At 40.9% G+C, this 25,998-nt stretch overlaps 1 protein-coding gene across 6 annotated transcripts in view; it reads right to left on the reverse strand.

Moving 5' to 3' along the window:
* Positions 1 to 25,998, reverse strand: part of RORA (RAR related orphan receptor A) — an 811,723-nt gene that overhangs the window by 36,126 nt on the left and 749,599 nt on the right. For all 6 annotated transcript variants that reach the window (XM_055437102.2, XM_088839665.1, XM_088839666.1 and 3 more), the window contains one exon: positions 4,076 to 4,161. In XM_055437102.2, the coding sequence (XP_055293077.1) occupies positions 4,076 to 4,161 (86 nt within the window). The remainder of the gene's footprint in view (positions 1 to 4,075; positions 4,162 to 25,998) is intronic.

The raw sequence follows: 25,998 nt of genomic DNA on the forward strand, positions 1-25,998 counted from the left end.
TCTCATCTCCACAAGTAGACTGTGAGCTGCATGAAGGAAGGATTCGGTCATCTTTTTTTTGTTGTTTTTGGCTGTGCTGCATCTTTGCTGTGGCAGGTGGGATTTCTATAGTTTCCCACTCAGGGGCTTTCCCAGTTGCAGAGCATGGGCTCTTGAGTGCATAGCCTCAGTAGTTGGGCTTGTTTGCCCTGAGGCACGTGGGACCTTAGTTCCCCAACCAGGGATCAAACCCGAGTCCTCTGCAACGGAAGCGCTGAATCTTAATCACTGAACTGCCATGTCTATAGCCACAGCACCCTAAATGCACCCAATCTCGTCTTCTGTGTCTTTAGATTCCTTATAGCATTTATAAAGCACCCAAGCGGGTGCTCGGATTTTGGTTGTTTTTATTGGCAGAGCTACAGATCAAATTACGAATGGTCACAAAATCAAGACTGGACCCACAGATGTCCTGGAAGTAGTGTCTGACTATACATTACTCAGGCTTGCCCAAGAATAACAACCAGAACCAATACTGAATGAGTGCTTCTTACACTAGCACTCTTGTGAGTGCTTTACCTAAACGTATGCAACAACAGAGGCACAGAGAGGCTGGGTAGCTGCTCAAACTGGTAAACAGCAGAACTCTGACTTGAACCCAGGCAGTCTGGCTCAAGAATCAGAACGAAAGTCTGACACTATGCTATCTCTCTGCACACAGCCAAAGGGACTTAGAGAGAGTGAGCTGGGAATACTCAGGAACCAGAAAAAGAGCTGCCAAAACATCCACCTGTACTGTTCACATGTAATGCTTACCTAAGCAAGTATGTGGTGAAGACAGAATCATTTCAGTGACTATATATAGGTTCTATGATTTCTCGTGGCTTCAGGTTGTTGTTTTTAAAATGCAATTCAAAATACATTCACAAAGTGATTTTTTCCAGACAAAGACTGAGTCACTTTTTTTTCTCTTACTAGATATCTATTTATAGATCTAATCAGAAAACTGAAAGTGAAAGTGAAGTTGCTCAGTCGTGTCCGATTCTTTGTGACCCCATGGAATGTAGCCTACCACACTGCTCTGTGTATTGGTATTTTCCAGGCAAAAGTATTGGAGTGGGTTGCCATTTCCTTCTCCAGAGGATCTTCCTGACCCAGGGATCAAACCCAGGTCTCCCGCATTGTAGGCAGACGCTTTACCATCTGAGCCACCGGGGAAGTCTAATCAGAAATTTTCCTTAAATCTGATGATTCTATCACAGAGATAAATTATTGACAATCTGTCATGATACAACCATCTCTATCTGGTTAGAATATGATAAATCATTAACACCACTGGCAAAAGTAGAAATCTCTTGACTTCACTGCTACTAGAGATGAAAATGTTAGTTGTCAAGTACATAGCACCATACATAAAATAGATAACCAACAAAGACCTACTGTATAGACTAGGGGATTCTACTCGGATATTAAAGAATCTGCCTGCAACGTGGGGGACCCAGGTTCAATGCCTGGGTTGGGCAGATTCCCTGGAGAAGGAAATGGCAACCAACTGCAGTATTATTGCCTGAAAATCCCATGGACAAAGAAGCTTGGTGGGCTACAGTCCATAGGGCTGCAAAGAGTTGGACATGACTGAGCAACTCACACACACATAAGGGAAAATAATCTGGAAAAGACTCTGAATAACTGTGCTGTACACCTGAAACTACCATGACACTGTAAATCAACTATGCTTCAATTAAAAAATGTTAATTGAGGCAGAACCTATGGTGCAGAGCAAATACTACATTCACCAAATATAAACACATACCACTCTATAGATCCTAGAGTGGGCACAGGCCCAATCTGTCATAAAATTAAGTTTTAATTGTTTTTCATATTTCCATTGTATAAAGTCAATAGTGATGAAAAACAGAACTGCAGATAACCAAAAACACTTTGGCACTGAGGCTGCACAAGATCTAGAAGGGAATCGAGGAAAATGACAATAGGGAAATAATAGAGGCCCTTTGCTTTCTTATCACTTTCATTTTTGTCATAAATAAACAAAGAAAACACACACACCTCTGTAAACAGTGGTACTCAGGGAATCAATTCAAATCTTTTTGAATAGCATGTTGTCAATCTTCAGAACTGCTGGGGTGTTTCCTATGAAGTAGCCCGCACCCTCTCCCTGGCCCTGCCCTGGATGCCGTTCCTAGGTTCTGTATTCAATTTGCCACATTAAACTATGTGTGGCATTACTGAGAGACACAGACAGAGTTAGCAGCTTTGTGAACAGCACAAAGGTACCTGTGGTTAATGCCTGGGACCCCGTCCACTTAAGAAAACACCTAGGTGATATGCAATGCACAAAATCAAGTCTGCTTGGAACTCCTGGTAGAGGAGCACTGTTGGCTATACACCTTTCATCAAGAAAGGCCATGCCAAGCAATTATTCTCCAATTAAAAATAGGAAAAAAAAAGAGGCTATGCCATCCTCTACAAGGGACAAGAAGGTGCGAATACAGACTGCGAGAGGATGATGTGTGACCACTGTCCAGTCACATCAGCCAAATTAACCTCAAAAATCAATGAAATGACAGCTGTCACAGACAGATACCTCTCTTCCTTACAGCTTGGAGTAACATAGGCCAGGCAGCTGATTTCATTTGTTTTAATTTTAATTCAGTAATTAATTTGGAGGGAGGGCAAATTGAGGAAATAATTTATTTTCCTTGCTAATACAGAACCTTGAGGTCTTGAGAGTTACCAGAGAGATGAATAATTCCGTTTCCTTTGAGTAGAAAGTTCTCTAAAGATGAGTGAATTAAAAAAAAAAAAAGTATGTAGACAGTGTACAGAAATCTCAAGCTTCCCCAAGATGAGATCAATATGAAGCATTTGTACATTTACAAAGTGGTAAATGTTACAATGAATGATTAACAGTAAAACAAAGACATAAGGATGCTGTGAGGGAAATTTCTCTTAAGTCTCTCAGTAGTTATTTGTGTGTGAAGGTGGTTTTGCATTTTATGACATTGTATTTTCTAATTTCACTAAAGGAAAGCTAACCAAATATGTGGATTTTATTTTTTTGCTTCAGCCTCCAAACGCTTTAGGGCTAATCCAGGCCTGGTTCAGTAGCAAGCAACTGTCTCAGAGGCCTCCTGCGTGTCTAAATAGCTTCTCTCCTGTTTATTTTGCACTGTTTTATCCTGTAAGCAAGCTGTCTCAAGGCCCTTCCAAGATAAGCAGGAGGATTTAAATCTTAATAAATTGGAATTTGAATAACAGAGGCAATCTAGGTGCAGGGGTCTTGAACGATTAGGAGAAACATCTCTATTTTCCATTCCCACATTATGCATGTGCTGTCCATGTTGCCCTGTGATCAACATCAGTAATGATTAAAATAGTAACAACATCAAGAAGACTATTAGATTTAAATAACACTTTTCAGCTTATAAGGACTTTTATTTATAATTTTTATTTCTATTCTTGAAATAGTTCTACAAGGCAGGAAGAATGTCACTTTATGCATGAAGAAACAGAGTCACTAAAAGATGAAGACATGCCTAAAACAATAGGAACAAGTGGTGGCCCTGGGACCAGAACTCAGTTCTTCCCAAAAACCTTGCTACAGTTTGACCAGATGTGTTAACATCTATGTGCCAACGAAAAGATTTTCAATCGCATTCCCATTAAACTTCTCAGAAACGCCTTCTTATAAAGCTTATAACAGGGACACTACGGAAGTCTAGAGTCATCTCTTTTTTGAAAGAAGATAACCAGGGAGATATCAATGCTGGGATTGGAAGTGACAAATGAGCCACACTCAGACACTTCTCTCCAGCCTCCCATTATTTTGATGGGAGGCATTTTGTGTGTATGTGTGTGTGTGTGTGTGTGTGTGTGTATACACACATATATCTATATATAAAACTTCCTTCATTGTAATGAACACCCTAGTGCTTGTTTCGTCCTGTTGTTTCTCATTACTCAAAATGCCAAGGGGTTGAATTTTTAGGCATCACAGAAGTAAAAAATAAAAGTCACAAAGATACCCCCACCCTGAACATTAATAGAAACAACAACAACAATTAAAAAGGCTTACCTTGCAGCCTTCACATGTAATGACACCGTAATGGATTCCTGATGATTTGTCTCCACAGATCTTGCATGGAATAATTTCAATTTGAGCTGCAACAGAAGCACGCAACCAGTTAATTACATTTTCTTTTAAACACCTTATAAAAGCGTTCCCTGATCAGCATTTGTATCGTGAAAACTAATAACCTGCTAAACATTATACTGCATTAACTATTCATTGCTGAACTGTGAGGGTCCCCCTAGAGCCCTGGACTAAATTATGGCTGCTCGTTATATAATAGCTTTCGGGTTATTAAAATGGGTCATTTGAGAAGGTGTTTAAGAACCCACAAGAAGACTGGAATCAGCATTTCAAAGCCTTCAAGAACTGGAGAGTTCGCAGTTTAGGCCTCAGAGCAAAGCAGATACTAAAACGTTTCCTCCGATCTCATTTTCCATCATTATTTTTAAAAGGTCATAAATCTGTGTTGGCTAGAGCATTGTAGCTTGGTGGGTGAAGAAAAATAGACTCCAAAAAGTTAAGACTACTTAGGAAAATGATTCAAGATATTAATAAGTTACATATGTTGGTAAGAATTCCTTACTCATCTTTTTTTAATTAATGGACTTGCCATGTGTTAAAAATTAGTCCACTTGTGTACGATCAAAACCTTTCAACCATAACGTTAATATCCTATCAGAATTTAATAGTGATGAATCTGGACAAATAGAATATGTAGCTTCTGAGTTGTTTACGCTGAAAATTGATTTTCTGGTACATCATGCATGTGTTTCTATCTAACTGATTACTTAAAGATGTCTCATACTGGAAGAATAACCAAATAATTAATATATATTACACCAAAGTTCCCAAATATGATAAAGCACATTTCTAAGCAAACATATTTTATCCTGAGCAGAGTTGGAAAGAGCATAATTAAGGATTAAAAAATAACTTAAGGAATAGAATAATTAGGCAAAACAAAGTACTTGGACCACCTCTTAAATATAATTTATGTGTGAAATAAAGAATCAACACTAGGCTAAATATATAGGATGATAACATTCACCAGTTTACCTGAAACACGCCATTACACTAAATTTATTTCCATGGTTTTCACTACTGGATGTGTTAGATTATCTACTAAGTCACACACATAAACACAAACTGCAAGTGCCCAAGTATATTTCATTTTCATAAAGACCCTACCAAGTGCCATGCCTCACACAAAGCAATGACTGGTCTATGGAATGTATTGATATTGCATGATGTAACTAACACACATAAACAGAGTCCAATGTCATATTGAGCCCAATTTCTTCCAATGTCATATCACATTATATCCAGGGATAATTTCCACAACCACTTACTCTAGATCTGATATAATGTTATATTCGATACTTTGAAAGAGCACAGATTACTGGACTTAACCTCATTATACATGATGTGTTCCCGTTAACGTCCTTTCAAGGGGACTACAAGTACTGCAGGGTCTTTTAATGAGTCCTTTTCCTATCAATCACTTTTAGTGTTGACATACTGAGTTTCATTGTCCAGAGTTAGACATTGTTCAAAATCTCACATCCAATAAATGTGCCATATCCCAAAGCCTTCTAGTACCCCAATAACGGTGTCTTTGTACACTAATACATCTATTTGGAATTATGCAGCTTAGTATGTTATAAGATCACACTCAACAAAAAGATCATCTTTAAGTTGGCCTCCTCATCTTGGAGACTAGCTTGATTTCTTCAAGGAGAATTCTTTGTTAAATCTAAACTCTAGTAATGTTATACACTTTTGACTCCTCCAGTATTTTTAATATATGGTAGAGGCAAAGTTTTATGCCATAGATTGTTTACAGCTCTAGAGAGAGATGATTTTGCCCAGTGTTTTTCAAAGACAAAGCCAAGTGGTAGTAGAATAAGCCTGAAAGGTGGTATCAACTGAAAGTTATTGCTTAGATTCTCCTATGTGAATGAACTAGTCTGTAATGAGAACCAGCCTCCCCCATCTCAAACCCTCAGGAAGAGAATAAATAGACAACACAAAGTACTTGAAAGTGTTCATCATTCAGTCATGTCTGACTCTTTGCGACCCCACGGACTGTAGCCCACCAGGCTCCTCTGTCAATGGTATTCTCCAGGCAAGAATATTGGAGTGGGTTGCTATTTTCCCCTCCAGGGGTTAGGATCGAACCTGGATCTCCTGCATTGCAGGCAAATTATTTACCATCTGAGCCACCAGGGAAGTCCCATCTATTAAATTCAACTGATATAAGAAATAAGGAAGACAGACACTGAGCTGCTTCCGCTTGGACCTCACCTCAAACTGTATTAAGAAAAATTAGACAGACCTTGTTAGGCTTTACAGTTTAAGTCAGCATCAAAGTGAAAAGCAATGCTAGCACTAAACTTGGGCCTTTCAAAAGTTATTTTCTTTTTTAAAAACTAATTGTTTCTTTATCAGTCTTTGCGCTGGGTCTTCATGGCTTTGTGCTGGCTTTCTCTAGCCATGGGTCTTCATTGCTGTGAGCTGCACTGTGGTGAGAGGGGGCTGTTTTTCATTTTGGTGTGTGGGCTTTCCATTGTGATGGCTTCTTTTGTTGCGGAGCGTGGGTTTCAGCAGTTGAAGCCCATTGACTCAGTAGTTGTAGCGCATGGGCTTAGCTGCCTGCAGTCATGTGGGATCTTCCCGGGCCAGGGACTGAACCCATATCCCTGGCATTGGCAAGGGAATTCTTGCCTTCACTGACCACCAAGGAAGCCTAAGGGTTATTTTCATTTCATCTTAGCAATGGGGAGATGAAGCATACCTATTTAATCCTTTATAAGATAGGAAAAGCACTAGGCAGGCCAGATAGGGAACACTGAATAGAACTATATGTATCTGGATCAAATGGAAAATGGTGTACAGTTGTTCACTGCCTGGACTGCTAGTGGATGATCCAAGAGAAGTGCCATGATGAATGTTTAAGGCAGTGACCAAAATGACTACTAATGGCTCCTGGAATCTTGAAAGTGGTCTGGAAGCCTGGCAGGGAAGGGTCTGCTCCTGATGGGGGTGCCCCTGGGATTGACACCCCAATCCAGAACTTCTACCCTTGGGATGATTCTCAACCAGGTTGGGAAGAGGCTGGGAGTGGGGGTGGGAAAGTAACTGTGGTATAAATCTAGAGTTTGCTGCTACTACCACAAAGGACCACTGGCCTAAGTCAGGCTTCCAAACTCTTGCTCTTCAGTCTTGCTGGAGCTCTCGGGGTCTTTCAGATCTGGAGGGCACTCTAGCTGAGACATATTTTACAAGACTTTATGGAAGCCAAGATGCTTCCTATGAATGGACTCACTGTAGACTGACCTGCACTGTCAAGCAAGGGGCGAACTGCCTAGACCTTTGGTCCCTGCATTGTGTTTGTGCTTGGCTCCAGTGGGCAGTGTTGGCCAACAATTCCAGATTAGAACAAGCTTCCCTAGGAATCTCGTGGTGAGGAGATGGGAGGGTTCGCCAAAGCCAGGTTTTGATATTTTAATTCATTGGGTTGAACTATTCTTTCTAGCCTACCTCTTTGGGTGGCTCTCTTAGCTCAGAAGACAATTTCAACTGCAAGTGCTCTTTAGGAAATGACTAAAATCCACTTTCCCCAAAAAGCAAATTCTCTGAAAGTGATCTGATCACATGTGTTGATCTTTCCAGAAAGCAAACATTTGCAGATCAGAGCAGGGCACTTACTCAATCTTCCATTCAATCCAACAATGCACAAAAAACCACCACCTCCTTCTACCTTTTTTAGTCAAGGTACAGAATTCAGACGTATCAAAGAGGGAAAAAAAAATAGTCAATGCCTCACAAATTTTTCAAAAGGAAAGCAGTGCAGCTACAAAAATTGGCATTTTCAGACCAATAAGAGGGAACAGGACAAAAATCTCCCTGCCCTTCGCTTTCCATCCCTCAGGCTTTTCCATTTTCTAAAAGGCAGTGTTGTGTCTTTTCAAAATAATCTTCTTGTAACAAAAATTATGAGTCTTGGCCCATATATACACTGCACATATTAACTCAGCCAGTATTTCAAAGGATGAAATCTGTCAGACACCACTACTGTCACAAGTATATTGATTAAATTAGTCCACATCCATATTCATTGCTGCAAAGAGAGTTTATTGTGTAGCACGGAATAGCTGAAGCAAGACGCACACATATAATCATGAATTGGCTTAACAATGAACAATCTTGCTATGAAAAATTCTAATTTGCCCACATTTTCAGCTCTATTGCCTAAATAATTAGCTCTTTCATGCACCCCAAATAATTCAAGCAGCTCTCCACACCTGCACAGGCAAATTTCTGCAGTTTTCAAGGAGCTAACAACAAGTGGCAATGGGGCGTCAGGAAATTCAGGAATGCAGGTGTGCTAATTAGCCAAGTGGTCCTTAGGCTGGGCTGTCATTTAGCACTGCACCTCTGAAAGAAGTTCGCTTTCTACTTTTCATTATAGGAGATAACAAGACACTGGTGTTCTCAACACCTGACTTGTTTCTCAGACTGATTTCTGCTGTTATCTTGGTCCAGAGAAAAATGCCCATTCTCCCCAAGAATTAAAAAATACAAAAAAATTAAAAAATGTAATTGCAGAAGAGTTGTATCCATCACTTCAATCTGTGGGTGAAGAGTGATCTCTCAATAATAATCTAAATGGATAGATAGTAATCAATGATATCAACAAATATTCAGGCTTATAACATGTCAGGCATTATCTAATCTGCTGTTCTAACAACCCTACAATGTAGGTGGTATCATTGTGATCATCATCTATATTTTTTTTAGATGACAAAACTGAGGCTCAGAGAGGCTAGATAACTTGCCCAATGTCAGAGAGCTAGGAAGAGGTAAGGCTGGACACGTTCTGACTTTTTCTCTAGCTCAAAGTCTTGCACCCCATTGGTTCTGCCACTTCCTTATACTGCACAGTCAAGCTGAATGTCTCCAATACCTTCAAAGATCAGGACAAACTGCTCCTGGTAAGAAATCATTAACCGAGGATCAAAAGACATCCCATAAGTAATCTAGTTAAACATAATACTGCTGAGAACTGATGTCAAGATGTCTTTCTAGTTTATAACTGGAAATAATCATCAACCTTCTGAGACCATTCTTCTCAATTTTATAAAATACCAAGTAGAGTTTTTGGACCTTAGGGTGAGCAATACCAATGCTGAACACTTCTTAAGACCACGAAAGTTACTTCACCTACCTCTCAGTCTCAGTTTCCTATCTGAAGAGTCAATGATATAATGTCTAAATGACACAGCACATACGACCATTTTATATATGTATTCCATATATATGCACACCACACAATTCTTAGAAAGAGTTGGCACTCAAAACACAGTTATTATTATTGTTATTGTTGATAAGAAATCCTGCCTTATAGCGAAATGAAATTCTTTTCTGCAGACTTTAAGCTCTTTCCAAAGTGAGGATAGAGAAAAGCAGCTTATCCTCCAAATAATATGACAGGCAGTTCATACCAGCTACCACAGCAATCCTTTACAACGTTGGCACTTAACTGTTTGGTACAACATAGCAGCATGTTGCAATTGATTTGGGATGTGTCACAAGGCATTCATTGCTAATAATATTAAAAAAAAAAAGTTAAAGATTTTAATGGCTCGTATAAAAAATAAACTAATACAGACCTAAGCTTATCCTAATAGTATCTTTCACTCTAGCTCACTTGCATAACCATATACTTTCTTGAATTGGGCTGAATAGGGTGGGTTTAATGCTAGACTTGCTAGGAAATGGGCAAACCCTGGGTATACCCATGACAGTATGTCACATATATGAATGCCAAGCAATTGTGTGTGTTTTGCAAACTGTCAAGAACTGCTGCTTAAAAAAAAAGAAAGTAGTTTTACACCAATCTGTTGGCAGTATTTTTCCTGGAAGGCTGAGAATATGGAGGACTTTTCACCTGCTATGTTACATATTCCTCTAATGTTTGAATTTTTTTTACTACCAACATGTATTACTTTTGTAAGCAGAAAAACCAATAAAGATTAAAAAGAAAAACCCTAAGGCATTTGATTTTATTTTCAGCAAAAATGGCTTGAGTCCTTTATGGATTAGTCACTTTATTTTATCCCCTGTTTAAAACTGCTGGGGTATTAAAGGCTTCAGCAGCTGCCTGGATGGCAGTCTGGCTTGCATGTCAAGGCCAGCTGTGGGGGGAATACGGAGTCTTCACCTGGTTCCCTGGGAGGGACTTTGGTGACGCCTGACTTCTACAGTTTTGTGGCCCCTCTGGTCTGGCATCACGAGTTTCAGGGTCTCCAAGGACTCTGTCTGATGGGGCCTGGCTGAGGAGGCAGAAGTTGGGGCTGAAATTCACCTGCTTGTGAGCCCTGCTGCAGAGTGGCTGGAGGAGCCTGGAGGAAGGGAGCCTTTTTCCTTCTCCACTCTCTCACTGTTGATGCCCAAGGCCCCAGGCCACCACCAGGGTTTGCAGAGAGCTTGCAATGCAGCTTCATGGTGGGAGGGAACAGACTGTGGGCTTCGAACAGTCTGGCATATGCTGTCACCCTGGACCTAAGGCTTGGAATATAGCATGCATTTGTTTCCCAGGCCAGGCATGGTCAATAGTCCTGGGTGAGGAGGGCCGAGTTCCAATTACATACCCTGCAAACTAATAATCAACTTGTTCTGCCATTTTGTCTACTAAATATATACTAAATATAATACTGGTATGTGTCCCTGGTATAGTCTTTTCTTCCACTGATTTTTGGATTTTCTTCATTATAGTACTTGATCCTAGTTGAACTTCACCAAAGGAATGACTCCCCTAATTAGAAAAGTCCTACCCCTTTGGTCGAGCTGTCCTGTGGTCATTTCTGGCAGCAAGGGTAATGCTTGATATTGGCAGAGTTCTGTGACAGTTTTTAAAGGTTTTGTCCTCATTGGCTTCTTTTGGTTTTGGTGTTCACAGCAACTCTGAAGTACGCAGATGGGTCTTATTAAGCTCCATTTTGCACATGTGGAAAATGAACCTCAGGAGGGTTAAACGGCTTCTTCTCTATGTCTAGATTTCTCAGGGTTTAATTGTAGAGGCAGCCACTAAAGGAGGGGGGGGGAAACAACAAAGCTTGTCTCTTTCTTCCTCAGAATTATTTGATGCCTTTAGGTTTATGTCATCATCAATCTGGAGCTCTCAAGGGGAAATGCCATGAGAGAGTAAGAGGTGGAGGTTGACCCAGCTAAGAAAAGGAATTGGCAATCCTCCTGCATTTCCCTCTGACCCTCAACTAGCTGGGTGGCCTCAAGCAAGTCGCTTACATCTCTACTTCCTCCATCTATAAAATGGGAATAACTCCTACCTCCCAGGCAGGTGGTGGTAAATGAATGCTCACAAAACTCTTTGAAGATGAAAAGACCTATATAAATGGGAAGCTTTAGGAAGCTTGGCATATCATCCTTGGCAAGGACCAGGACGCGGTTCCCTCACTACCCACAACAGGCTCTGCCACAAAGAGAGTAAAGAAAAACCCAAAGAACTGTAATTTTCCTCTGCTAACTAGACTCACTTAAAGTTTTTCTTTAATTGTTGGTTTCCAAAATGCCTTCCTGAGGGACTCTGTGTGTGTGTGTGTGTAAGTTGCTTCAGTCATGTCAGATTCTTTGTGACCCTATGGACTGTAGTCCACCAGGCTCCTCTGTCCATGGGGATTCTCTAGGCAAGAATACTGGAGTGGGCTGCCATGCCCTCCTCCAGGAATATTCCCGACCCAGGGGTCGAATTCATGTCTCCTTAAGTCTTCTGCATTGGGAGAAAGGTTCTTTACCACTAGAGCCACCTGGGAAGCCCTGAGGTGACTAATGAATTCAAATGTCACTATCTTTGTCTCAGCTTGACAGACACATAGATGGAGAAGTCACTTTCTAACAGTGTCACAAGCAAAGTCACTGAACTAAGCCTTTCACCAGGACTTGGACTGTCTTGCAGAGGGATCATGGAAATGGCATGATTTCTACATTTTATACACAATAAACATACATGTTACCCTCTGACATTCTGATCCTCGGTATTAAGCTTATGTCTGACTCAAGTGTTAGTCACTCAGTCCTGTCCAACTCTTTGCAACCCCATGGACTGCCTGCCAGGCTCCTCTGTCTATGGAATTCTCCAGGCAAGAATACTGGAGTGGGTAGCCATTCCCTTCTCCAAGGGATCTTCCTAACCCAGGGATGGAGCCTGGGTGTCTTGCATTGCAGGCAGATTCTTTACCGTCTAAGCCACCAAGGAAGTCTGACTCAAAGGACCCTGTTAAATTACAGCAATGCAAAAAAAAAAAAAAAAAAAGTCCTGTACCTTACTTTACCTTCCCCTACCCCACCGAAGTTCTATACCTTTTGTACTATTTAAAGCCACCTCTGAAAAGCTTTAACTTGATTGTGGTTTCTGCTGAAAATGTAACAGTTTTTAAAAAATCATTTTTAAAAATAAAAGTGTTACATATACTTGCCAAATACTTACACATAAACATACTTCAAACTTTCCAACAGATCATTTGCAAAGGAAATCTAAAATACGACAAAATCAGGGTTTTGAAACAGTAACTCTTTCCTTCAGTCTTTAGCAAGTAAAACTTAGGCACTTAAGAGTTAAAACTCTGGGCCAGAAGGCCCCAGATGAATTCAGAGAAAGCTGAGCCGTGTATGCAGGAAATCTCTGAAGAATGAAGAAGATAGGCACATGTGGTCATGTGGCTTTCTGTGAATTTGCAGGTAGTTCTGACAACGGGAACTGAGTATCAATCCTTTGTGATATGTTTCTATCTCTGCTGGATTAAGCTTTCCAGAGAAACTGACTCGCATTCCCTGATGCACACGTGTCTTTGCTAAAAGCCAAATCCAGACGAGTACTTTTATCCCTAGACAGGGAAATTATGTCAAATTAGAGAAGAAACAGATTTTTCATATAGAAGATCAGTGGATGGTTTTGATTTTTAGATCAAGTTCTCTCTCTTGAATTCTCCTACTACACAGCCATGTACAGAAGACCTCAATTTAAGGCAGCATACTCTTCATTTTTTTTGGTAATTATTGGTGACCAACTAAAACTTTGGGCAAAATAATTGAACAGTAAAAGAAATTGCTTCCTAATTTTACTTATCCAGGAGGTCAAATGCTGAATAAATTCTCACCCAACAAAAGATGATGCTGTTAAAATCAGCAACACAAATACTTTTCTCTTTTTTGGGGTCTTTCCTAATCTAACCTCCATCACTTTTGTGAACAACGGAATACACTTGTTTTTGAGGACTTGTGGGGTTATGTGAAATCAACGATGAAGACAAAGGTAACTGGCCATTCAGGTAATTATTTTAGTTGGGATAAGGCCCCTCTAAGATTCTAGAATTAACTACATTTTTTCAAAATAAAGTTCTTAGAGATTTTCTAGAACCTTGAGATCAGATATGTCTAATCAAAATCCTTCTCTTAAGTTTCTCAGCGTGGGTTAAGTCATTTAATATCAGCAAGAAAAGGAATCCATCTTATCTTACTAACAGGTTAGACTATGATCAAGAGAATGTCTTAAAACCTTTTATTCCGACAATAGACATATGTCCCTTATATAATTCTGGATAATACTAGACTGAAAAAAAAGTGTCATCTGACTCACAGAACTGCAGCTAATCTTTGCTAGCGATCAACCTCACTCTAGATACCGATTCCTTTTTTCCCCTTAACAAGAGCAATTGTGCCACATCTAGGTTACGTCTTCCTTTGCTCACAGTTGAGAGCAATGGGGTCAGCTCTTTGCTTTCATCATTCAAGGTCTGTTTTTGACAACAACAGAAAAGAACATCTTTAAAACCAAAGCAAATCTGTAGATCTTATCTAGTTTCTGCTTTACCAAAAACATCAAAATTGCGTTTTATGAAATGACCTTACTTTACACCATTACCTCAAAATTCTCACACCTAAGCCCAAGAGATAAGCATTCTATTTTACAGCCCTCTTAACTTTGTACCTGCCTATGCACACCTCAAATTATAGTCATTCTATGATTTTGGTAAGTCAATTTACAAGATTTTATTTTTCAATGGATACTCGAAATGTTACAAAAATGAACAAACCTGGTGATTCAATTACCAGTCCAAAGACAGAAAAATCCATTGACACAGTGTGTGTGTGCTAAGCTGCTTCAGATGTGTCAGACTCTTCATGACTCTATGGACTGTAGCCCACCAGGCTACATGAGATTCTCTAGGCAAGAATACTAGAGTGGGTGGCCATTTCCTCCTCTAGGGGGAATCTTCCCAACCCAGGGATCGAACATGCGTCTCTTATGTCTCCTGCATTACAGGTAGGTTCTATACCACCAGACTAACCTGGGAAGCCCCATAGAAATCTATTTGTTCTATATGATTTCTTATGAGTCTGGTCCATTGCATGCTTAGCACACAGCATCACAGTTCCCTGAATAAATCAATCGAAACATTCTGTTTGTTTCAGAATCCTCTTTAAAGGGCCAAAGTCTACTGCCTAAAAAGTCAGCAACTGAATGCAAATTCCAAACGCACAATTTCTCTGACTCCTTAACAGTGCTATAGCCTGCTGAAGATGTGCAGAAGTAGGTCAAAATTACAAGAATCCAGGTTAAGCCATTATAGCTCATCAGGCAAAGGAACCTATTGTTTCTTTCCATTAGCTTGGTTTTTGTGAAGATCAATTATTGTTCACTGAATGTTAGATCATGTTGTTTAAGAAATATTCCCTAACCAAATTGTTTGGATTCATGGCTTTAAAAAAAAAAGGAAATAATTTGTAACTTTAAACCTTGAAAATACATTTGCTTTCCTCTATATTAAGCCATTGACGGCTAAGATAATAACATGCATAGCCACAGAAACACAGACTGGCGACACCAAAAATGCCGTGCTCTACAGATCATTTCAGTGGGTGACGATGGTTAAGATGATTACCTCACAGCCCAGACCCCTGTTCTACCTTTGCACTGTTTCCCACTTTACAAAGTCACTGTAGAATTAACAGGGAGAGTGGAGTTCTGGGCAAGAGATCAAGGAAGGCTCTGGTTTTTATTAAAAATCACAAGCAAATTATTTAGACTTGCCAGAAGCAGAAGTGTAGATGTTGTCATACTAATCATTTTAAGACTTTAGGATCTTGAAGGATTAGTGACCAAATCCTAGAAGACAAATTCTACTAGGTTTCCACCTCTAATTTCCAGAACCTAGCCAATAACATCTAAGCAACAGATACAGCAAGTTCTAAGCCTCTGAATACAGCAGTGCTGTATTTCTGGATTACAGGCCAATGGTAATTTTTCTTTTAAAAAATTCTCTTTTTTAATGTTTCTCTAAGACAATCCACTCAGCCAGACATAGGAATGACCAGACAAAGATCCCAAGGAATTTTTGTCTGACTATCTAAATGCATGTTCTTTAAACTTGCTTTTAAAGAAACACTTCCATTCTTAGTTATAATATATAACAACAATTAGACAATAGATAACAATATGCATTGATAGCTGAAGTACAGTTGTTTTTTATGTGTGTTCCCAAGGGGAGAAAGCAGAAGCATGTAGCTCTTTCCTCACTGGAAAGAGAAATACAGAACAAGGCAGCAGAGCCTTGAGGATATTAAGTGGTCATGAGACAGAAGGAGAATGGAGGCTCCAGACCAAGCTTAGAGATCATCAGATTTATTTTAAGAAGGTCTGACATCTAAGCATCAATTTCCAGACCATAACACCTAATAAATGTCACGTTTCTCTGCAAGAAAAAAAATGTATATCTTGGGGGTTTACCTTGAAACTACCTATTTTTATGTAAGTCATACACTAGGGGTGGGGAAGAATGCCACAGCCGTGGAAAGACAGCAACTTAAGGTTCACAGCACTGTCCTTCCTATTCCATTTTCAGTTTCTGCTCCTTTAATCCAAGGAGCGTCTTTTGCCTGCAGACAAACATTTCAGATGATATTTTATGACTGTCCTGCACAGACTCCTATCAGCTAGCCAGCACTTAGCAATGTGTGTCTCTGTCATTTAAGAGAGCCTGAGTGAGCATGACACTATCGTTGGCATATGTGAATCTTTCTAATTTGCGGTAAAAATGCACCATTCACACACTTTGGTATGGCGAGGTTTTGAAATCTACTTCACAAGCAATGGCAGCACATTTCACATCAGATAGAAACACACTCTGATTGCTAACAGCTGCTACAGGCACATCTTACTGTCAGAGCCAGAGCTCAGAATAGCAGGCCCTTTTTAATGCCATTGGCTGCTACCATCTTAAATCATCATAACACACACACACACACACGTTCCACACGCTCACACATGGGGGTCTCTCCAGCTATAAGTGTCACCATCACTAGATGGGAACCTGCACCACCAGGCATGCCAAGAGGGTACATAGAAGCCACAAGCACACTTCATCTTATTACATCAGCTATCCTGTATGTGAATTAAGGATGACAGTGAAACTCTCCACCCCATTTTTTTAAGGGAGAAGAAAGAAAAGTCCAACCTTGAAAGTAAAGTGGAGAGGCTCACTTTGCAAACTCTAGAGGATGGGATTGAATTCCTGCCCTGTTACTTACTAGCTTTGTGAACCCGGGTGGCGTTTTAAATCTCTTTGTGCTTTATTTTCCTCACCTTTAAAATGATCCCTACCTCCTTACTGGGTTTCCCTGATGGCTCAGCAGTAAAGAATCCGCCTTCAGTGCAGGAGATATAGGCTCGATCCCCGGGTTGGGAAGATTCCCTGGAGAAAGAAATGGCAACCAGCTCCAGTATTCTTGCCTGGGAAATCCCATGCACAGAGGAGCTGGATGGGCTATAGTCCACAGGGTCGCAAAGAGTCAGACACAACTGAGCACAGCATACATACACACACATCCTTATTATAGGGTAACCAAGTGCCTGTAGAATAAGTGCATAGTACATGTGTGCTTAGTTGCTCAGTTGTGTCTGAGTCTTTGTGACCCCATGGACTGTAGCCCACCAGGCTCCTCTGTCCATGGGAATTCTCCAGCAAGAATACTGGAGTGGGTTGCCATGCCCTCTTCCAGGGGATCTTCCCAACCCAGGGATCAAACCCAGGTCTCCTGTATTGAAGGTGGATTCTTTACCATCTGAGCCACCAGGGAAGCCCATGAATACTGAAGTGGGTAGCCTATCTGTTCTCCAGAGGATCTTCCCGACCCAGGAATTGAACCAAGTCTCCTGCCTTGCAGGCCGATTCTTAACCAGCTGAGCTACCAGGGAAGACCAAGTGCATAGTACCTAGCAAGTGCTTAAAAAATATTAGCTATCATCATCATCATCATCACCTATCTTTCAAGGACAAGTAGCACTTGGCAAGGGCTGCTACTGGAAGGCAATGGCAAGCCACTCCAGTACTCTTGCCTAGAAAATCTCATGGATGGAGGAGCCTGGTAGGCTGCAGTCCGTGGGGGTCGCTAAGGGTCGGACATGACTGAGCGACTTCACTTTCACTTTTCACTTTCACACATTGGAGAAGGAAATGGCAACCCACTCCAGTGTTCTTGACTGGAGAATCCCAGGGATGTGGGACCCTGGTGGGCTTCTGTCTATGGGGTCACACAGAGTCGGACACGACTGAAGTGACGCAGCAGCAGCAGCAGCAGCTACTGGAATTGCAGGAATGAGCAGAAGAGAGATAGGTCATTATATTCCTTTTCAGATACAGATAGTGAGTTCAGCAGCGTTATTTCTATTGCAGAGGCCTCGTATGAGATGTAACACCAAGCAGGTACAAAATGTGACGGAAAGAAACCACTGGGGATCAATCAGCTCCCCCACCTTCTAGGTAAAGCCCACAGCAAGGCTGGCACCATGAAGAGATGATAAGCAGAGGAAGTGGGAGAGAGGCTTCTAAGCGCTGTGGTGACGTAAGGAAAGGACACAGCTACTGGGTTAGGAGGCTGCGAAGTTTACCAGATACGCGTGAAACTTTGTGAACCTCTTTCTCCAGGGCTCAGCTTCCCTTTTAGGGAACAGTGTAGATATCCCCTGCCCCAAGGTGCAATGTTGCACAGGATAATCTTCCAGATTCCATCCTGCTATGTTTCATGGCAATATGATGATTCAGAGTGAGTTGAACTCTTTTTCCCCAACAGTTTGGACATCTTAAATGGCAAAACCCGGCAGGTGTCATCTAAGGTGTCAGGAAAAGTAGATACAGAATGTGGAAGAGAACTTCATCTGGCAACCGGTTTGTTCATGTTATTGGCATTTGGTTCAGGAAAGGGAATGCACTGAAATGTTCTCACCAAGGTCCAGAGTAAAAGCTCTGGCAGAATACCCACTGGAGCTAGAACACTCTGTTTCATTACACCTGCTCCTCTTTTTTTGGCCTTATTATTTATTTTTTAATAAGGTTTATTACTATCAATCAAAGAGAATTCCTTTCAATATCACACCTGTCATACAGAAGAGACAGGACAACAAAACGCAAACACGATGTGGATGGAAAATATTTTTTTCCCTTCAAGGTAAACAATTTCAATTGAATGTCCTAGTTCTTGCCTGGAGAATCCCAGGGATGGGGGAGCCTGGTAGGCTTCCGCCTACGGGGTCGCACAGAGTCGGACACGACTGAAGTGACTTAGCAGCAGCAGCAGCAGGGCAGAACTAGGATGCTTTAATTTTTCTCTCTCTTTCATTGTTGGTGTTCAGTTGCCAAGTTACATCCGACTCCTTGTGATTCCATGGACAGCAGCACACCAGGCTTTCCTGTCCTTCACTATCTCCCAGAGTTTGCTCAAACTCGAGTCCATTGAATTGGTGATGCCATCCAACCATCTCATCCTCTGTCATCCTCTTCTCCTACTTTCAATCTTTTCCAGCATCAGGGTCTTTTTCAGTGAGTTGGCTCTGTATCAGGTGGCCAAAGTATTGGAGCTTCAGCATCAGTCCCAGTGAATATTTGGGGTTGATTTCCTTTAGGACTGACTGGTTTGATCTCCTTTTATGGAAGGCCACAATAGGTGTGCTTTTGCTTTAAATCCTTAGAGGCAAAGACTGTGTCGCATCAGTAATGCAAATCTACTTCCCCTTGTTACTTGTTTTTCAAAACAAAACTATCTCTATCAGTGAAGCATTTTAGGACCTCAAGCTACACGGTTCCCAGCAGTAATTTTCTTAGTCAAGGACTAAGTCCGAGGCCCTGTCAGGGACCATCAGGACATAGAGAAGTAACCTGGGAAGCAAGGTCTGGCCGTAACATCAAAATGTACTCATCAGACAAAAAGAGACTTCCCTGTGAGATGTTGAGAAAACCAATCCACAGAAGCGTTAACTGGAGTCAGTCTAGTGCTCCAGGAAAATTGCCTCTTCTGTTATTTAAAGGAGACTGAAAGCAGTCATAGGCTTCCCTGGTGGCTCACTGGTACAGAATCCTGCCAGCACAGGAGACACGGGTTCGATCCCTGGGTTGAGCAGATACCCTGAAGAAGGAGATGGCAACCCTCTCAAGTAGTCTTGCCTGGGAAATTCCATGGACAGAGGAGCCTGGTGGGCTATAGCCTATGAGGCTGCAAAAGAGTCGGACATGACTTAGCGACTAAACAACCAGTCACTGAAAGCAATTCCCAAAAAAATAGAGCTCAAAAAAATTAAGGCTTTAAAAAAAAATCATTTGCATAAGTGTACAGATGTTCAAATTGAAATTCTGAATGGTAACTTTGTTTAAAAAATCAGTCACACCTCAAACATAACCGCCAATAATCAGAAAGATGGCTAGCACTTATGAGGAATTATTATTCGTTCAAAATATTTTGAAAATATGTCACAAGTATAAGCTTGACCAGGTCCTTACCCATCCCCACCCTCTAAAATAAACAAACAGCTTTTCTATTAAAGCCAATTTCCTGTTCTTGGAATTAGCTTTTTGAGTTGTCAGTTAGACAAGATGAACTGATAATTTACCAAAGCAGGTAATTCTACCAGAGAAATATCCAAATGTTTCTTTACAGTGAATTACTTCATCTATGAAAGAGCAATCCTTTCCCATCTTTTGGTCTATTAAGCTAAATGGTGCTCAAGAGGGAACACTTCATTGCCCAATTAGACAGGACAGTTCATTTTAAAGTGAATTTATTATTTTCCTTTCTTTCCTCATTCCTTTTCTTCTTGACTTCTGGACATTACTAATTCATTTCAAATAATGTTTTCTCAGGGCATAATTTTACAAATAGTCTTTGAGAACCTATATAAAAGTTCAGGGCACTTTGGAAAAACATAATGCTATCTATAAGGCAGGGAGTTCTCAGGCATAGTGAGTGAGAACATGATTTTAAAAGGTCTGAGTGACTTTTATGTTGTGTCATTCCAGGGGCTTTCCTTAAAGGGGCTTTCAGGAAGAGATTAAAATGGAGAAAATCAAACCCTGAAAGCGGTTTTCAAACTCTGAAAGACCGAAGGCTGCCTTTGGTCTAACCTATGTCAAAGTGTCAAAGGGTTAGGGAACGCTCAGCCCCACCGGATACCACATTTCTTCACTCCTCTCCTAACCTGATAAATAGCTCTGTTGCTTATCTAGCCCTACTGACTACCAGGCCCATGTTCTATTCAGCTAAAACCGCGAGATGGGGAGGTAAGAAAGGATGATATAGGAAAATGCTGAAAACCCTGCAGGTCAACTAATGAACTCCCTAAACTCAGGATGTATTTTATTTTACCTCTTTTTTTTTTTTTAACATTTTTCAGCAGAACATTTTTTGTTTTTTATTTTAACTGTAACCAAAGGCTCTTCGGATATCTTGATAGCAGTGATATCAATGAATTCAAAGGAACAAATTCTACCAGTTTTTTTCATGATTCAGATCATTAGTGCCTAACACACTTAACACACCCAAGATCCGCACATTTGTAATGTGCTTTCTCTGACCCAGTCCTGTCTGCACTGTAGCTTGGTTCTCTGCCCTCTTAATCTACAGAACCCCATTTCAGCTTCTTTTAAAGGCACAAGTTAAAATAGGTAACATAATGATGTATTTTAACTTTCTAGGGATTTAAATTTGTATTCATGGTTATTTGAATTAAGGTTTAGCCAGTCTATGGAGAGAATAATTGCTACATGGGGATGGGGGTGGGGAGATGAGCCACAAAGACTTTAGCAATGGGCTTAGAGGGCTAAAGGGTCTGAGATCACGAGGGGTAGATCTAAGAATGAACACTTCGTCTAGGATTGCTGCTGCTATTTCATGCCCCTGAGCTATTTTCCTCCATCTGCAACAAGTCAAAACAATCCCTGGGAGAAAGGCACAGGGACAAGAAAATCAGTAACAGTTCTACATATTATCCAGTAAGTAGCATTTGAGAAAACTTAGAAAAAAGAAACTTTAAGAAAGTCCATTTTTATACTCTCAAACACACTGAATTGTGAAACAAGACAAAACATGGGTAGGACTTCTCATGCAGAAAACATCAATGCCACACCTCACATTTTCCATCAGCTTCCCCAGGGTGCTCTCGTCTTGAGCCCCGTGCTGAGTAAGGGGGTGAGGTTCGCCCAGCCCGGAACCAGGGAGCTCGGCACTGCCTACAGTAAAAGCACCGAGCGGCTCCACAGTGCTTTAGAACCTAACTCTGCTTCCTCTTAGTGATTTCTCAACTCATGCTGCCGTCAGAATTCTCCTGTGATCACCATCAGGTTATGACAGTGAAAATCATCATTCTGTGGTTTTCCCAGGCAGGAGTTTCCCTTCTATTTTCCCTCCATTCGGCTTCCCACCCTTGCTGCTTGCTCTATAGCTGTGCTAGTCAGTGGAACAGTAATTCTGACACAATTGAAAACATGTACGATCGAGGTGGTTGTCTGGACAATGGACACATATTGGATGTGTGGAGGTGCTCCCATGCTGTGACAGAGGATGGCTTTTGACCATCCTTCATTTCAGTTGTGAGCATCATGCGCGCTTGCTCAGCAGTGCCTGACTCTTGTGACCCCATGGACTGTAGCCCACAAGGCTCTTCTGTCCATGGGATTTTTCAGGCAAGAATACTGCAGTGGGTTGCCATTTCCTACTCCACGGGATCTTCCTGACCAAGGGACTGAACCCCCATCTCCTGTGTCTCCTGCATTGGTAGGCAGATTCTTTACCATTGAACCACATGGGAAGCCCCTTTTGACCATTATCTACATATTAATTTTCTGGAAGAAGACAATTAGCTGCCAATATTTTCTTCCAGCAAAATCACCAGCCAGTGATCTTCAAAGTATGATGCTATCATCACCACAGACCACTTTGAATTCCTTCTTTGGCAACTGCTCTCAGTGCCAACGGGATGAGAAAGACAACTTGTCACTTAAGAGTCGCTTTTTTATTTTTAAAAGGTGCACAACCTGGCTTGGTCTCTTTATTCATCCCAGTAACGACTGGCTGTTTTCAAAAATAAAATGTGCTTTTTCAGAGGAACAATGGTCACTATGGAGAATACTCAAATTTTGCCAGAGGAATGGAAAGTGGTTCCAGAAAAGAAATCACGTATTAGTTTTTGGCCGTGATAGTGTTTTCGGCACAGAGGTTTAGCCTCCCCGGTTGACTGCTTTGAAGGGGCAAAGTTCATGTGGAAGCATACCTTCTAGTACATTTGTTAAAATAAAATCAGCTTCATTACCTAATACTCTAAATGACTTTGGGAGGAACTTCTGAGTCGCCTATTTCCTCCTCCTTAAGTTACTGTTCAATTCGTGCGGACTTGGTGGAAATTCTGATTTCATGACCCATCACTGCTGCATTAAAATTTGCTTTCTGATGTCATGCTCTGAAATAAACTAAGTTGTTTGCAACAACTACCTACACACAAATTAGAAAATTATATGACAAGGAGTTCAATACAGCCTGAAGCAGGGACCCAGGTTATTACTGGAAGTCGCCATCGGCATGGTTTCTGGTTTCACAGTAAGAGAAGACGACTTGAAAGTACTCAGTGGTTTTGATGCTCTTCTGAAATGAAAACATCCAGTGGTGCATAGCACTGGGTTGTCATTAATGTCAGCCATGCGAAAACACTGTCTCCACGAACACAGCAGGACTCCCCATCCAGACCATGACTCTCCACTCTCTGGTATTTTCCAAAAGAGAATCTTTGGGCAATCCAGTCTAGGCACTCTAACAATATAACACTCCTCAATGAACAGGTGGCCTGAATTTGCTGAAGTTACTCAATAATTTCCATGAGAGAACATGTTCCTTTCTGAGAAACACTGCAAGTGAGTGACGAAATCCTCAAACTTTGAAAAGCAATAAGTATAAATACTACATTTAAAGGTGCACAGGATGAGAATTCCTTGTCAGTCCAGTGGTTAGGACTCCATGCTTCCACTGCAAGGAGCACAGATTCGATCCCTAGTTGGGAAAATAAGATCCCACAAGCTGTGCAGTGCATGCAGCAAAAAAAAAAAAAAAAGGAGGAGGAAGTACATAGGGTTGGTTCAAAATAATTTAGTGGATAAAAATCAGATTTTATCAAATACCGGGATATCAGAGTAGCCTTACATTGTTCCTATTGAACTTCTTAGTAAGTATGGTTGCTCAGTCTTATTGATCATAGCAGAAAACTCTGGGATTCTTGATATCATTGATGATGTATAATATCTTTTAGGTACTGTGTCTGTTGCCTGACTATACTGTAAATAAGCAACAAAACATGATACTTCATCTCAAAGTTATGAGGAATGAGCAATTAAGCATGTTGTATAAGGGGGATTTAACAGTACATTATAAAACAGTTGCCATCTATTTTTTTTTTTTTTTTGCTCTATGCAATCAAGTTGGGCACAAGAGAGAAGAAAATAAACTTATTTTCTGAGGTTTGAGAGTGTTAGGAAGTGGTATTTGCTATCATATCATCAGTGTATTTTACTTTTGTTATTCCCACCCCTCCATGCATTGCCCATGAAATGATTTAAGAAACAAGGAAGGCATCATGGAATAGGCAAAATTTATAATCTATGTATCAATAGTGCTTTCGTGCTCACCAAAAAGACATAAAAAATTGTTTTGGGCTATAGAATCATATCTGGAAAATATCAATAGACGTGTTGTCAGTTATCAATCCTCTTCATCTGGACATTAAAGAGATTAAAGTTACTGTCAGTTCAGTTCAGTTCAGTTCAGTCGCTCAGTCGTGTCCGACTCTCCGCGACCCCATGAATCACAGCACGCCAGGCCTCCCTGTCCATCACCAACTCCCGGAGTACACTCAAACTCATGTCCACAGAGTCGGTGATGCCATCCAGCCATCTCATTCTCCGTCGTCCCCTTCTCCTCCCGCCCCCAACCTTTCCCAGCATACTGTAGGCATATAATAAACTTTCACTGGAAAAGAATCTTTCTTGACATTTGTTTTCCTTGAGGATAGTCAGAGAAAAGATGTAAATGGGGGTATATATTGTCATGTAAATGGAATCTAAATAGCGCTGTCTTCATTCTGAAACAATAACAGTTCAATGGCCGAATTCACACCTTACTATTACACCAAACACAGGCTTATAAAAATAAGCTTTCAGTTGTGTGAAATCATTATCACACTTACAGAAAACAAGAGGAGCACTGTGCTGAACCACAATGGTTTTGCTGCTCTTTCTGCTAATTTAGTTTGTGCAAAAGATATGCTGTGTGGACCACTAATTCTTTATTACACCAAACCAACATCTTTAGAAGAAGAAAAGACAGCTCTGAATCAAGTCGCATCTTTTCATCTTTCAGATTTCTACAAGATGTCTCAGGGTTCCATAGTGATATTGATTGAGTGACAACTATAGCTACACAAGGCATGTGCAAACATTAATACACCCGTGTAGAATAGATCGATGCACATTTATCTTCAGCATTTGGAAATTACTGGCAAGAGTGATTCAGTGCCCTTGCCTCTTGCCTTGATAATCTCATATCTTTTAAGCAAAAGGAAACAAATACTGCATAAGAGCCTTACCACACTGACCTCAATGTGGAGTAAAATGACAGATACCAAGGAAGTAGAAGCCAGGCATTTACACAAGTGATTCTGTTGGTTTGGCTCCTTCTGGTCTCTGCTCAGTTCCTACATCTTGGTCAACAGATGTGACAGACTTAATTAAAACCTGCTATTTCTAAGGTTTAAGATATTAAAGGTGATTTGGGTGTATGAAAAGTCATCTCTGTTCTCATTTCATTAACAGTCTCCATAAGAGGCCATCATACTAACTGTTCCATACTAACATTTCCTTCCTCTGGAAGGAAAGTTAGAAAACCTTGAATAATTTCTCTTACTGCCCTTGTAATGACACCTCACCTTCCTTGTCTGAAACTCTTTCTCTGGATTAGACAATAAAAGTATGATTCTCCTCTTGTGAATCATAGTTTTTGTTTTGCTTAGTGTGCTCTAAGGAATTAAATTTAACCTTTCAGACAGAATTCCAGGCCTATAAAGACTTCTGAGATCATCCAATCACACCCCTGACATTTTAGCCAAGACAACTTGGGCTCAGAGAGGTACAGCGACTGTCCCAAGATCCCCAAGTTAGTGGGAGACACAGGAGAGATTTCCTACCCATATCTTCTCAGTCTCCAGCCATCCTTCGCACTAGATTGACCCTTACCTCTTCATTTCACAGATGAAAAAACAGAAGCGGTATCAACAAAAATCACTCACTTGGGAGGAATGAGCAGAGGTTAATTTATCAGAGTGGCTAGTGGAGGTCTTGGCAGCCACAGTGGGCCTGACCTTGATGACATGAAACACAGGACAGGTCATGGTTCACAGTGGTGGTGGAGGGAGGTACAGGGAGCTTTAGAATCACAGGCACAGCAGCAGGCAGCTGGGGGTGGAGAGAATTATCAAGGGGGAGAAGGTCTTGGCAGATTGAAAAAAATTACGGTGTGACCAAAGAGGAAAATTATATTGAAAG

This window comes from Moschus berezovskii, chromosome 9 (assembly GCF_049115385.1).
Source record: "Moschus berezovskii isolate FMDL1 chromosome 9, NW_MosBer_1.0, whole genome shotgun sequence".
NCBI classification, from domain to species: Eukaryota; Metazoa; Chordata; class Mammalia; order Artiodactyla; family Moschidae; genus Moschus; species Moschus berezovskii.